The following is a 14,433-nucleotide window of genomic DNA, read 5'->3' as shown; positions in this document are numbered from 1 at the left end:
TAGTACTGGTTTTGATACTCTTCTCTCTCATTTCTCCACCTAGCCCCTGATTGTATATGAGCTACAGCTATGATGTGAATAGCAAGAATAGTGTCTGAAAATGGCATTAAGAGAGTCAGTGCACTGTTCTCCCAATTTGACCATTTCTTTTTGTTACTAAACCTTTTCTTTTTCCGTTATTTGAGATTCTCTGAGCACAACCAGAAGTCAACTTCCTGAACCTCAGCATTTTAACATTGTTATTAAGGCAGTGATCATTCTAAGTTTGGAATATACTTTCTCAATATTTTGTATTTCTTTAGCTATAAATTTGGAGGGAGGAAACTTACAACTGTAATTTTTACATACTATGTTTTAGTTTGATTCTGAATGATTTGCTTTTCTCTCTCTCTCTATATATTTGTATATAGGATAGAGACCTAGGAGATGAATATGGATGGAAACAGGTGCATGGAGATGTATTTAGACCATCAAGTCACCCACTGATATTTTCCTCTCTGATTGGTTCTGGATGTCAGATATTTGCTGTGTCTCTCATCGTTATTATTGTTGCAATGATAGAAGATTTATATACTGAGTAAGTGCCTACTCTTAACTGTATTATGTCTTTATTGTTCTTGAATAGTTTTAATCACTGGAATCTTTTAAGTCAATCATAATTAAATCGTTACTTATTTCCTTTATCTTACAGTTTATGATAAATGTCATAAATGCAGACAGACAAATTAAATAATGAACAGTAATCTGTATTTTTCTGTTACATGCCAAAACTTAGTAGCATTACTGAACATTGTGGTTAGTTATAAAGGTTATATGTTCCATTAAAGATATGAACAGAGGTTACTTTCAATCCAGAGCTGTTTGACAAAGTAAATAGGCTTTTTTTCCCTAAAGTTGAAGATCCAATTAGAGCTTCATCAGAAGTTCAAGAATTTCAGTTACTAAGTTACTTCATATTTACCTTCAGATCTGGAAAACAGAGTAGAAGAAAACATTGTAAATAATAGTAAAAAGAGTGATGAAATAGTCACATAAGGTTAGAAAAATAATTGATGACTTCTTTGAAAAAAAAACTCCTAGGTCAGTATGCATCCTATCTTGACACAAGTTTTGTAATTCTTTCTTTGCAAACAAAACCATTTGTAAGAAATTCTTAATTTGAGGTCTTTGAACTATGTGAAAAAGTTACACATTCACGGAAGATCTCAGGTCCCTATTCAGTGCTCAAGAAAGCCACAACCTGTGTGAAGCAAACACACTCTGGTGCCTGGGTGGTAGCGATTATAATTCAGGCATTTCAGGTGCGGCCTTATGAAGTCCTCCTTCAGAATGACACTTTTCTCTAGTTATATTTCATGCCTCTGTTTTAGTTCATAATGCACTCCTTCCTCTATATGCCTGGCGTTTGATGGGCAAGCAATACATCCTTGCTGAAAGAATGGCTCTTTAGTTGCATATTAAATATTTAACTGTATACTAAATATTTGTTTCCTCTGCTAGATAGTAAGTTCCTTGAGAGTAAGGATCAGGTCATAACTTACCTTAGAATTCTCAAAGTACCTACATAAGGAGCTTTGCATGTGGAAGGTATTCAGTCAATGCTTGTTGAACTGAAGTGAATATGTATTAACCAACAAAGCTATTTCTCTGTAGTGTTGGTTGTATTTCTTTAATATAACCTTTCTAATTCATTTACCACATGAGCTTTAAAATAACCCAAATCTAAACTTCAGAGTTCTGGTGAGTAGTTCATATTTTTGGGCATAATGTATTTCAGATAAGCTGGACCCTAAATATAAGAAAACATTTCAAATCTACCAAGAAGTTGTGCTTTACATTAAACACTGGATTAAGTTAATCACTATCGAATTGACACTAGCTGTACTGTCACAGTCTTAAGAGCCACTAGAAGATAATCTCTTCTAGAATCCAAGTTTTTGCCGCTTCCTTTTCAAAATGTTAGTGTTACAATTCGGCAGCTCATTTTTTTTTTTTTTTAAATGCAGAAGCTCTTCTACTTAAAGACCTTCAACTTTTATAAATTAGAAACCACTCACTAATGTATAATATTAGCAGGCAAGTCATGCATTGTTATTTTAGCCTATAATTACTGTAAGTGGTTTTTCTGTGTTGTGTTTATTTGAAGTGAATGTAATTCATTACTTATGTAAGTACTAAAGCATTAAGGATTTATTATTATATAAAAGTGGCCAACTTATTGAGGTTTCACTTTAGGTGTTTCATGCACATTTGATCCCTTAATCTTCACATCAACCCTATGAAGGAAATATTCTATTTCCATTCTACAGACCAGGACACTAAAGCTCAGAGAAATAATCTGACTGAGATCAATGAGCACCCTTTATTAGTAAAGAGTGTTAGTGAGTTGGGATTGGAACCTAGGCAATCTTATTCCAGAACTCTTTTCTTAATTTGCTATGTTACGGAAATGAAAATAGAGAAAATAATAATACAAAGTGGTGAGAAAATGAAAAATTTGCACACAAAATTGGGATAAATCACTTGAATAGGAATGATTCTAAAGGATAAAGAGCAGATAATGTAAAGTAAAAATTACTTTGCCTCTGTGGTCACTATAGCAATCAGAGGAAAAGTATTTTGAGGGTATAAGGTAGAGGATCAGTATCAATGTGGATGCCTGTTATAGTGTGATATTGAGAAGGCATAGAGTTTGAGAAGGTGAGGAGTAAGCTTGTTAGTGCTGCTGCTGCTACTCTGAAAGTTTTCACTGGAGAGTGGTAAGGCTGTGGCAGGTGTAGGCTAAATACCTCTTCAGATGTTCCCCACATCCCATCTTGGAGAGATGAATAAGGAGGACTGTTGCCTCCCTCAGCAGATTTTTCAATGTAGATAAAAATGGTTTACTTGGGGGACATGGGGAGGGAATGCCCATAGAATATTTGTGAACAAAGAAGTGAAGGACCTATAGACTTTTTTAAAATCGTATGTCTGATTTTAATTTTTACATTTTTACTTTTTTTTTTTTTTTTTTTTTTGAGATGGAGTCTTGCTTTGACATCCAGGCTGGAGTGCAGTGACGCGTTCTTGGCTCACTGCCACCTCTGCCTCCCAGGTTCAAGTAGTTCTCCTGCCTCAGCCTCTCGAGTAATTGGAATTATAGGCACCTGCCATCACACATGGCTAATTTTTGTATTTTTAGTAGAGGCGGGGTTTTGCCATGTTGGCCAGGCTGGTTTCAAACTCCTGACCTCACGTGATCTGCCCACCTTGGCTTTCCAAGCTCGGATTACAGGTGTGAGCCACTGTGCCCGGCCTAAAAATCATTTTCAGCAGCATGAGGGAAACAGGGAAAGCCTCAGTGTTATTCCATCTAAAATAATAGTATTTAATATAGATTATACTACTGTTTTATTTCTGTTTGCAGGCAAGATTCATAAGCAGTTGAATCAAGTTATGAAACAGACTATTCCAGTCATTTTTCTTAACAGATGAACATCTTGTTCCATATTATGGGATTGGTTTACAGGGTCACAAAACAGTTTTAGTGTCAGCTTCTAGTATTTTTGCCAAATAAATGTGAAATACTTGCTTAGAATATATCATAACATTTAACTGCAGGATAAAAAAATTAGGATCAGCCAGGTATCATGTAAATGCAGTTTTAACTACAAATTCATTCACTATAGAGAATCTTTTGAGTTTTATTTGTAGTCCAGGTTGTGATATTTTTGTATTTCTGTTAAAGTTATCTTTGAAATTAAACTAATGCTAATATAATAGACTATGATGTTTTCTTTAAATTGTTGGTTTTAATTTTTTTTTTCTTTTTTGCCTTTTTAGGAGGGGATCAATGCTCAGTACAGCCATATTTGTCTATGCTGCTACGTCTCCAGTGAATGGTTATTTTGGAGGAAGTCTGTATGCTAGACAAGGAGGTAACTTACAAATTCTCACTTCATGTTGTTAATTATAGATGCTAATATTTTACTATGAGATTTTTTTTGTTTGTTTTGAGAGAGTCTCACTCCATCACCCAGGCTGGAGTACAGTGGTGCAATCTCTGCTCACTGCAGTCTCCACCTCCTGGGTTCAAGCGATTCTCGTGCCTCAGCCTCCTGAGTAGCTTGGAATTACAGGTATGTGCCACCATGCCCAGCTAATTTTGTATTTTTAGTAGAGACGAGATTTCACCATGTTAGCCAGGCTGCTGTGGAACTCCTGACCTCAAGTGATTCGGCCTCCCAAAGTGTCTGGCCTACTGTGAGATATTTGGAATTTAAAATGTGCAGAACAGCCATTGTAAAATTCTTCGTTATCTCATTTCACATAATTTCTACCAAACCTATTGTGTGTTCTATCTTGCTTTTGTGGAATTCTCGCATTTTATTTCCTAAAATTATGAATAATTAGTAGATAATCTCCTTTGTGCACCATGTAATTTGCCCTGAGGAACATGTAGGAGAGTGCATTTAAGTTATTGATACTATTTGCTTTGAGGTGCCTGGCTCTAGATGTGCTCCATGTGATGCATCCACACAGAAAAAAAGCTTTATAGATGAATATAAAGGCATGTGTTATGGTCTGTGGGTAAAGTTTCTGGACAATGGAAAGAGAATAGGAAGGAAAGTTATGTATTTCTGTTGACTGTTAGTTTTATCAAAGGACCCTTCGCAAAGATTTCTGCTATTCTTTGTCACTGTCACAGTCTCTTGCTAAGAGCACTTTGTCTTAAATATCCTGTTGCTCCTTTACTACTATTACCTGAAATTGATGGAAGTAATAACACGATAATACAAGGATACTGCTCCTTGGTGTTTTTTTCTGCAGTGGCATTCAGAAATGCCTTGTATTCCCTGCAGTAGTCTGAGGTCAGAAAAGTACAAAAATTGGTAGATTTGCATTTTAGTTTATGAATGAAGTGTTGTTGAAATACCTTAAAATTATATTTCCAAGGTTGGAGTTGTGATTTTCCACAGCCCATCTTAAGCAGTGTCAGCATTAGGGTATCCTGCCTTCTTTTAGTAGACTGGGCACACTTATAGGTTATAGGAAATCGGAGCGTAGGATTATATCTTGGTTTACCATTGCTTTTTTATTAATCTTCCTAGACTTAATGTGACCTGTACCTTCAGTATAGATAATTATTTGGATTGACTGAGGGAGTGTCACTATGGGTTCCTGACTATTTTAGGTAGATGTTCAGTCTCTAAATTCGACTCGCAGGTGTGGGAAATTAGTCCTATCATATAGGACTACATCCTAAGGAAATAAGGACACATGAGGCAACTTCTACTTTGAATTTGACCTGGAAATTAATTAGGCTAAAATTTTAGTTTATGACTCTCAAAATAGTCTCCACAGCAGAAACAGATTTATTTGAAACAGGAAATTTATTTAAAGTTGGACATAAATTTGTTTTTAGTCTGACTGCAAGTTAAGAACACCCAGCCCAACTTTCCTTTACTACACTTATTCTTGAAAGCTGACAGAGTTCAGGCTCAGGTCTAGGAATATCAAGTCTTACAAAATGTAATGTAAAGATTATGTTCTGATTGGTAGTGTCCTGAGGAGATCTGATAGTGTCCTGATATTTTGTCCGATCAAGCCTCAAAAACCAGGTTAATGTAGAAGTCAACCCAGGGGATCAATAATTTTTCAGACTTATCTCAGGATTTGAACTACAGTGAAGCTCAAGGTCTTCACACTGTCCTCAGTGCACTATAATGCTATAGATCTAGTTTGAAGCCAGTGGTATCCAGGACCTTAGCCAGAGACTTCAAGGGTTTGAAGAGCAGTAGAAAACACAGCAATGCAGATACTTGGGTTACTGGTTGTACCCAGTGGAATGTGTACAGGATTCTTTTTGACTGTTAGAAGGAAAGGGAGAAATAGAGAGTTGGATAAGGAGATTGATTGATTGATTGATTGATTGATTGATTGATTGATTTTGAGATGGAGTTTCGCTCTTGTCTCCCAGGCTGGAGTGCAATGGCACGATCTCAGCTTACTGCAACCTCCGCCTCCTGGGTTCAAGCGGTTCTCCTGCCTCAGCCTGCTCGATAGCTAGGATTACAGGCACGTGTCACCATGCCCGGCTAATTTTTTATTTTTAGTAGAGATGGAGTTTCACCACGTTGGCCAGGCTGGTCTTGAACTCCTGACTTCAGGTGATCTGCTCGCCTCAGCTTCCCAAAGTGCTGGGATTACAGGCATGAGCCACCACGCCCGGCCACAGTTTTGTTGATACACGTCTGAATCTGAGAAGATAGTGGAAAGTGCAGGAAAAGAAAATGCTAGAAAGGTGTTGGAATTAAATAGAAGTAATACTTTAATCACCACCTTTTTGTATTGTTCCAATGCTGGCTATCAGTTAGAAAGGAGAGGTTCTTGAAACTTAGCTGGAAAAGAAATGAAACAGGAGAGAAAACTCAGGATTAAGGAGTTTTTCTGGAGGAACGTTATGATTTTAGGTAATTCTGTAACAGATGTTTTAAAAGAACTTTATATAGCAGAAAGCAAAAATTAGAGTATTGCTTATTTTTCTATGGTACTTTCTGTTTGGGTCCCTGTTGCTTATGATTGTGGAATTGAATTTTGATAGTGATTCAGTGTTTCTAAGCTGTTTGAAGATATTTTCTGCCAGCTTTACCCTCTGCTGTATTAGAAAGACAGCTCTCTGTTGCTCTTCTGGTCTGTATGAGCAAAATTGAAGATTTTTTTATTACATAGTTAAAAAATTTGTTCCCTTGATTATTTGAATAATAGAAGCTCAATGTATAGAATTTTGGCAATACACAGAGGTACAGAGAAATAGTAAAACTTATAAATCTGTAGTTCTGATTGCTGAGAGAGAGCTTATGAAACACATTGGTTTTTTTTCTTTTCAAACGTAGAAATGCTCTTAAATACATATTTATAATTATAATTTTAGAGCTAAGGACAAACTTAGAGGCTAACTCAGGGTTTTTTGTTTTTTATTATTTCACGTTTAATTTTTTTTTTGCCCTGTCTTAGGATGCTGAAAAATCACAAGTGGGTTTCTTTTGAGGTTCTTTTTTTTAAAACTCACTGGTTTTTAGACTTTTTTCTTCTTTTTAAAGTAGTATAACCTGCTTTTCAAATGAAAACTTACATGAAACTCCAATGTGTAACTGTTGAAAATGTAATTGTTCTGGTTGAAGCAGGGGTAAGGGCACCTGGGATTTTTCTTCACCAGTGACTTCATGGGCATGCCAAGAAGCTCCAGAACTCCAAGGAATAGTTTTAAAACCCCTTTCTCTTTTTTTTGATCAGTTAATTTAAACCAGTAATAAAAACCCCTTTCTAGGCCAACTTGTAGCCTAGAGAGATAGAGTGGCTTATGAAAGTTCACAGCAGTTCAGTGGCAGAGTCAAGACAAAATGTCAGAATATTTTATTACAGGTCATTGCTCTTTTCCAGTGCACCCACTTCAGAAGCTGTGATTTCACTATACGTACTTGAAAATCTTTGGTATTTGTTAGCTATTATTTTGAAACAATTATTAAGATGTTAAATTTCATGATCTTTATATTAAAATTTCAAACAAATAATTTCGTACTAAATAATTATATTAAACTTTCATAGTTTCCTTTCTTTTCAGGAAGGAGATGGATAAAGCAGATGTTTATTGGGGCATTCCTTATCCCAGCTATGGTGTGTGGCACTGCCTTCTTCATCAATTTCATAGCCATTTATTACCATGCTTCAAGAGCCATTCCTTTTGGAACAATGGTGAGTTGCTTGAATCTTACTTTTAAACTGAAAAAGTATACACATTCTAACTGAGACCTACTCACCCTCCAAAATACTTCTTATTAGATGTTTTGATGGTTTCAGTCAGTTCGTACTCAGTCCTGGAAAGTTAGATGAGGAGAATACTACTGTTGTTAGCCTCCATAAAATTTTGGTTAAGTTTAAACCTATAGTTGGCTTTTTATTTTTTCTTGATTCTGTAAGCCAGTAAAGTGAAAGGCTGACTTTAAAAGAGAGCACTATAGCTTTTTATCAGAGATGGGAAGAACTGGTGAATATATTTTAGAGAAAGAATCATGACAATCACAAAACATGGGTGTTTTAAGGTGATAGGTGAGTGCAGTGGTAGAAAGTAAAGCTTTTCCATGACACATTTTTTTGTATTAACATACATTTCTTAGAAAGTCACTAAGCATTGGCCAGGCGCGGTGGCTCACACCTTTAATCCCAGCACTTTGGGTGGCTGAGGTGGGTGGATCACGAGGTCAGGAGATTGAGACCATCCTGGCTAACACGGTGAAACCCTGTCTCTACTAAAAAAAAAAAAAAAAAAAATTAGCCAGGTGTGGTGGTGGGCGCCTGTGGTCCCAGCTATTCAGGAGGCTGAGGCAGGAGAATGGCATGAACCTGGGAGGTGGAGGTTGCAGTGAGCCGAGATCACGCCACTGCACTCCAGCCTGGGCGACAGAGCCAGACTCCATCTCAAAAAAAAAAAAAAAAAAAGAATCTCACTAAGCATTTTTGTAAATAATATACGTTGCTATAGATGTTAAAATGTGTTTGCATATCTTACCTGTAATCACAGTCTTGGAAATGCTTTGAATTATTTAAATATATTAAAACTAGAACACATAAAATGAGTTAACCCACGGTCTCCCAATTCTTCTTGGTATTACCTTTTTACTAGAAACAGAATTTTAGGCCTAGACTAGAGTGAAGGCTTAATGTACGCTTGTGCATACATGTTCATACATATATATGCCAATGCAAGTTGCAGGGTGGTTACTGCTTTTAACAGAGCCTCAATAACTTAGTCACAATCGTACAGGCAGTTAATGGTAGAACTGCCATTAGAGCCCACAATATCTGTTTTAATCTTGTTTGGGTTTTCTTTCTATTATATGGGAGTTAACAAATAGTTTCCCAAAAATTCCAGGTGACTTTGTTTTATAGTCCAATTTTTTTCAAAGACACATTGAATATTATACATTTTTATTAAATATTTAATACCTTTTAGTTAGGAATATTTTGAAACTTGTTTCAGAATGGAATTTTTTTTTTTTTTCAAGCCAAAGTAAGTGATAATGCTTAGAAAAGGGAAAGGTAATTAATTACACCAGACAGGGAAATAATTTGCTTTGTAATAGTTCCAGGCCATCAGAAAGTACATAGAGTGAGTCAGGTTACTTCTCAAAGAACATCTGCTGAATTGATTATTTTCATAGTGCTTTAAAAATTAAAATTCTGATTCTGTTAAAATTTTTCTCAGAAAGTTTTGAATTTGATATTGGTAAAAATGGTATTTCAAAGTTGCTTTGTCTCGCTAAAATTGCAAATTTTTACCAATTTGTAAATGAAGTTTTAAATGTTAATATTCAGTGTAATTTGCCTTTAGATAATTTAATAATTACAAATTATTAGAATATAATATTTAAAGTCTGTGCTGAGCCAGAGAAGGTTTATAAAATTGTTCTTTAGTGAATAAAAGACTAACTGTTGGTACTTGGCAGGCTCCTACAATATTATGTTCTTAATTTGCATTAGTCTAATGAAGGAATACCGGGGGAAGGGTATTCCCCTGGCCTCATGTTTTAATTAGGTGTGTACTTTACCGTCTCCTTTTCTCTGTTTAAGAGTATGAAAACTTGTTTAGAACATAACTTGAAGAACTTGAGGTGAATGTTTCACCCAGCTCTTCATTAAGTACTTGAACTACTTAAGTTTGTGGTTTTAGTTGTTTGACTTCTTGACATTCTGAAGGAAATGGTTACATAGTCTCATAAACTCAGTGATTCTCAACCCTGGGCACACATTAGAATCACTTGGGGATTTAAAAAATTTTAATGCTCAGGGCTTTCTTTCAAGCTAATTAGTCTGTCCTGCTTTAAACCCAATCTGTAGTGTTTATCTGATTCCAGTTCCTGGGATCTGGGGATGGATCTGTGAGCCGAAAGGCTCCCAGACCATAGGTGCCATGTGTCTGAGAAGCCAGGTACCACTACTAACTGAATACCTTAATTTGAGAATCAGAGTCTTCAGATCCTCCTAAGTGCTCTTCCCCAGGTCTTATCTCTTTCTGTCCCCCATTCCTTTGATCTCTTGGCTATTGAGGCCTTTTTCTGGGTGATCTTCACTCTAGTTCTCTGTTCTATGAAAGTTTCCACATCTGGCTGGGCACGATGGCTCACGCCTGTAATTCCAGCATGGGAGGCTGAGGTGGGCGGATCACTTGAGGTCAGGAGTTTGAGATCAGCATGGCCAACATGGTGAAACCCTATCTCTACTGAAAAAGCAAAAATTAGCTGGGCATGGTAGTGCAGGCCTGTAATCCCAGCTACTCGGGAGGCTGAGGCAGGAGAATCGCTTGATCACTTGAACCCAGGAGGTGGAGGTTGCAGTGAGCTGAGATCACGCCATTGCACTCCAGCCTGGGTGGCAGAGTGAGACTCTGTCTCAAAAAAAGAAAAAAAAAATTAGATTGATTCTGGAAAGCTAAAAACTTTTTATTTTGGGAATTTATCCAAGAATGATTTAGATACTCTACCCAAAGGTTTTGGTCCTGTAAGAGTTCCTTGGGAATGAGAAAGGATTCGCCAAGATGTTCTGGAAAAGGGTTTTAGACACGAAGTCTTTCTTTCGTGGGCTGTAAATCTCAGATCCTAAGTTTTGATCTTATTGTAGGATTCCAAAGGACAAAGAACCAAATTACAGAGTTTTAAAACTCACAGAGGCAGGTTAGCATGGGAACTAATCACCTTTCTTTTCTAGAAAGATTTGTAAAACTGGCCGGGCGCAGTGGCTCCTGCCTGTAATCCCAGCACTTCGGGAGGCTGAGGCGGGTGGATCACCTGATATCACCATGGCCAATGTGGTGAAACCCCGTCTCTACTAAAAATACAAAAATTAGCCAGGTGTGGTGGTGGGCACTTGTAATTCCAGCTACTCGGGAGGCTGAGGCAGGAGAATCGCTTGAACCTGGGAGGCAGAGGTTGCAGTGAGCTGAGATCGTGCCACTGCACTCCAGCCTGGGCAACAAGAGTGAGACTCCATCTCAAAAAAAAAAAAAAAAAAAAGAAAGAAAGAAAGATAATATAAAACCAACGTTAGAAAAGCTTCATCATCTAAGGTGAGCTGTTCACAAACGCTAAAGCAAGCAAAAGGATTTTATAAAGATATCAGGATCAAAGGCTCATTGTGTGGGATCAGTGATGTAACAAAGTAAAAAAAAAAAAAAAGAATGGCTCTATCCCATTCTTCCTCTTTATTTTTCATCAAATAAAATATAACCCATAAACAAAAAAAAGTAAGAGGAAAGATTCCCTGGTCAGAGGGAAGTGAAGCCTAAGATACGCAAGGCAGTTGATTGTACAGGAAGGAGTACCCAGCTGCCTTAGCTTGAAAGTCTTGTTGCTCATAAAAATGATCTTTTAGAGATACTGAGAGATCACATTAAGTAATGTTTGAATAACTGTGTGAGAGCAGAGGTGCTGTAAAACTGGATAGGCAAATTTACTTTTCCAGGACGGAAAGGAAGAAAGTGGGTTCTACCTTATAAGAGTATCGAAGTATTAGCCATAGTATGTACATGCTATCCTTTAGTAGAAGGTGACAGATATTCTTGATTCTGACCTATTCAAAAGATTATTAATAACTTAGAGACATGGTGGTCTGCTGATTCAATTGAAAAGGGATGTGAGACTAGGGAAGAAACTAGTAATATAAAATAATGAACTAGTAATATGAAATAATGAAGGCAGCATCTAAAAAGATCTCACCTGACTGAAATGATGTGCCAAATCTAAGAAGATGAATTATAATAAGGATCAATAATAATACATTTGTGTAGCACTTTGTAGTTTACAAAGTGTTTTCACATGCATTATCTTCTCTGGTTTTCAGAAGAACCCAAAGAGATAGGCAGAGCTAGTGGTGTGGTTATTCCTATTTTACAGAACAGAAAACCAAGACTCTCCCGTAGTTAGTTTTCTTTGTTGCTGTGCTGGTGGTGGTGATAGGTTTTTGTTCTTTTTTTTTTGGCCATTTTTCTTTTCCTTTCTGTCAAAAGGAATCCTAGCCTAATTCTGAGAGCAGTGGGTATGGTTTTTGCCCTTTTTCGTTGGTGTGTTTTTACAGATGTACTGAGGTAAAATTAACATATGATAAGTTGCATAAATTTAAAGTGTACAATTTGATGAATTTTGATATATATACACCCACAGACACACACACACACTTGTGAAACCATTACCGCACTCAAGATAAAGATGTTTGTCACATCCAGAAGTTTTGTTGTATACCTTTATAATTCATCCTTTCTTTTCTTCTTTTTTCTCTCCCCTATTCTTAGGTAACCACCAGCCTGCTCTCTCTTATCATAGTGTAATTTTCATTACAGAATTTCCTTTAAATGGTAGCTCATACAGTATATATTCTTTTTTGTTTCACTCATGAAAATTATTTTGAGATTCATTGATGTTGCATTAAAAAAATTTTTTTTTTGAGACTGGGTCTTGCTCTGTAGCCCAGGCTGGAGTACAGTGATGCAGTCTCGGCTCACTGCAACCTCTGCCCCTGGGGTTCAAGCAATCCAAACAGTTTCACCATGTTGGCCAGGCAGGTCTTGAATTCCTGACCTCAGGTGATCCACCCATCTTGGCCTCCCAAAGTGCTGCGATTACAGGTACGAGCCACCACACCTGGCCTGATGTTGCATTTATGAATAGTTTGTTCTTTGTATTGCCCAATAGTATTCAATTGCATGGTTATACCATAATTTATCCATTTGCCCAGTAATTTACTAGTTTTTTGCTATTGTAAATCAAGTTACTGTATTTATGTGCAAGTCTTTCTATGGACTTATGTTTTCATTTCTCTTGGATAAATAACTAGGAGTGGAATGGCTGGGTCATATGGTAGTTTAAGTTTTCAAGAAACTGCTAAACTTTTCCAAAATAGTTTTGACATTTTACATTTCTATCAGCATTCTGTGAAAATTCCAATTGTTCCACATCACTGCCAGCACTTGATATAGTAAGTCTTTTTAATTTTAGCTATTCTAGTGAGTATATAGTGGTGTCTTTCGGTTTTAATTAGCACTTCCTAATGACTAATCATGTTGAAGATCTTTTTATTTGCTTTTTTGCCATCTGTACATTTTCTTTAATGAATGTTCAGATCTTTTGCCTATTTTAATAGATTGTCTTCTTATTGAGTGATAAGAGTTCTTATATATTGTAAATACAAGTCTTTTGTCTTATATGTATTTTGTAAGTATATACTCCTATTTTGTGGGTTGTCTTTTCATAATCTAAAGAGTATTTTTTGAAGGGCAAAATTACTAATTTTAAAGTCTAATTTACTGGTATATTTTTTCTTTTATGCTTTGTGCTTTTTCTGTTCCATTTAAGAAGTCTTTGCCAAACCAGACATCACTAAGCTTTCCTTATATGTTGTCTTCTAGAAATTTTATAGTTTTAGCTCTTAAATTTAGGTCTAGGATCCATTTTTGGCCAATTTTATATATAGTATGAGTTAAGGGCCAGAGGGGTTTCTTTTGTTTTATATATGACTGTTCAGTTGTTCCAGCACCATTTGTTGAAAAGATTATCCTTTCTCTGTTGAGTTGCCTTAGCACCTTTGTTGATAACCAGTTCACCATATATGTGTGGATTTTTATTGCTGGATTTTCTCTTGTTTCATTTTGATTTGTTCTATTTCAATTTGTCTTGTTTTTAATGCTAATACCACATTGTCTTGATTACTATAGCTTTATAAGTCCTGAAATCAATTCTTTTTCAAAGTTGTTTTGGCTTTTCTAATATTCTTTGCATTTCCATATAAAGTTTAGAAGCAGCTTGTCAGTTTCTATAAAAAGTCTTCTGGGGTTTTGATTGTGATTACATTGAATCTATAGCACAATTTGGGAAAAATTGACATCTTAACATTATTGAGTCTTTTGATTAATGAGCAGAGTATATCTCTCAACTTATTTAGATACCTTTAATTTTTCTCAGCAACGTTTCATAGATTTTAGTGTTCAGGTTTTGTCCATCTTCTGTTGAATTTATTCTCCAGTATTTCATATTATTCTGTTGGTGAATGATATTTTTTAAATTTCTGTTCCTCCATCTCCCGGGTTCAAGCGATTCTCCTACCTCAGCCTCCCCAGTAGCTAGGATTACAGGTGCGCGTCACCACGCCCAGCTAATTTTTGTTTTTTTATAGAGATAGGCTTTCACCATGTTGGCCAGGCTTGCCTCGAACTCCTGACCTTAGGTGATCTGCCTGCCTTGGCCTCCCAAAGTGCTGGGATTACAGGCATGAGCCACCATGCCCGGCCATTTTTAAATTTCAAATTCTGATCGTTTATTGCTGTTACAGTCATGCATCATTTAATGCCAGGGATATGTTCTGTGAAATGAGTTGTTACACAATTTTTTCATTGTGTGAACATCTCAG

The 14,433-nt window shown here is 36.4% G+C and overlaps 1 protein-coding gene across 2 annotated transcripts in view; it reads left to right on the top strand.

The window, feature by feature from the left end:
• The window catches only part of TM9SF3 (transmembrane 9 superfamily member 3), a 70,869-nt gene that overhangs the window by 35,364 nt on the left and 21,072 nt on the right, over window positions 1–14,433 (top strand). For both annotated transcript variants that reach the window (XM_034931229.2, XM_063607834.1), the window contains exons 8-10: window positions 411–577; window positions 3,823–3,917; window positions 7,604–7,734. In XM_034931229.2, coding sequence (XP_034787120.1) covers window positions 411–577; window positions 3,823–3,917; window positions 7,604–7,734 — 393 coding nt within the window. The remainder of the gene's footprint in view (window positions 1–410; window positions 578–3,822; window positions 3,918–7,603; window positions 7,735–14,433) is intronic.

The sequence above is a fragment of the Pan paniscus genome, chromosome 8 (assembly GCF_029289425.2).
Source record: "Pan paniscus chromosome 8, NHGRI_mPanPan1-v2.0_pri, whole genome shotgun sequence".
In the NCBI taxonomy this organism is placed as follows: Eukaryota; Metazoa; Chordata; class Mammalia; order Primates; family Hominidae; genus Pan; species Pan paniscus.
The sequence above is the reverse complement of the archived record's forward strand: the minus strand, read 5'-3'. Positions and strand labels throughout refer to the sequence as shown.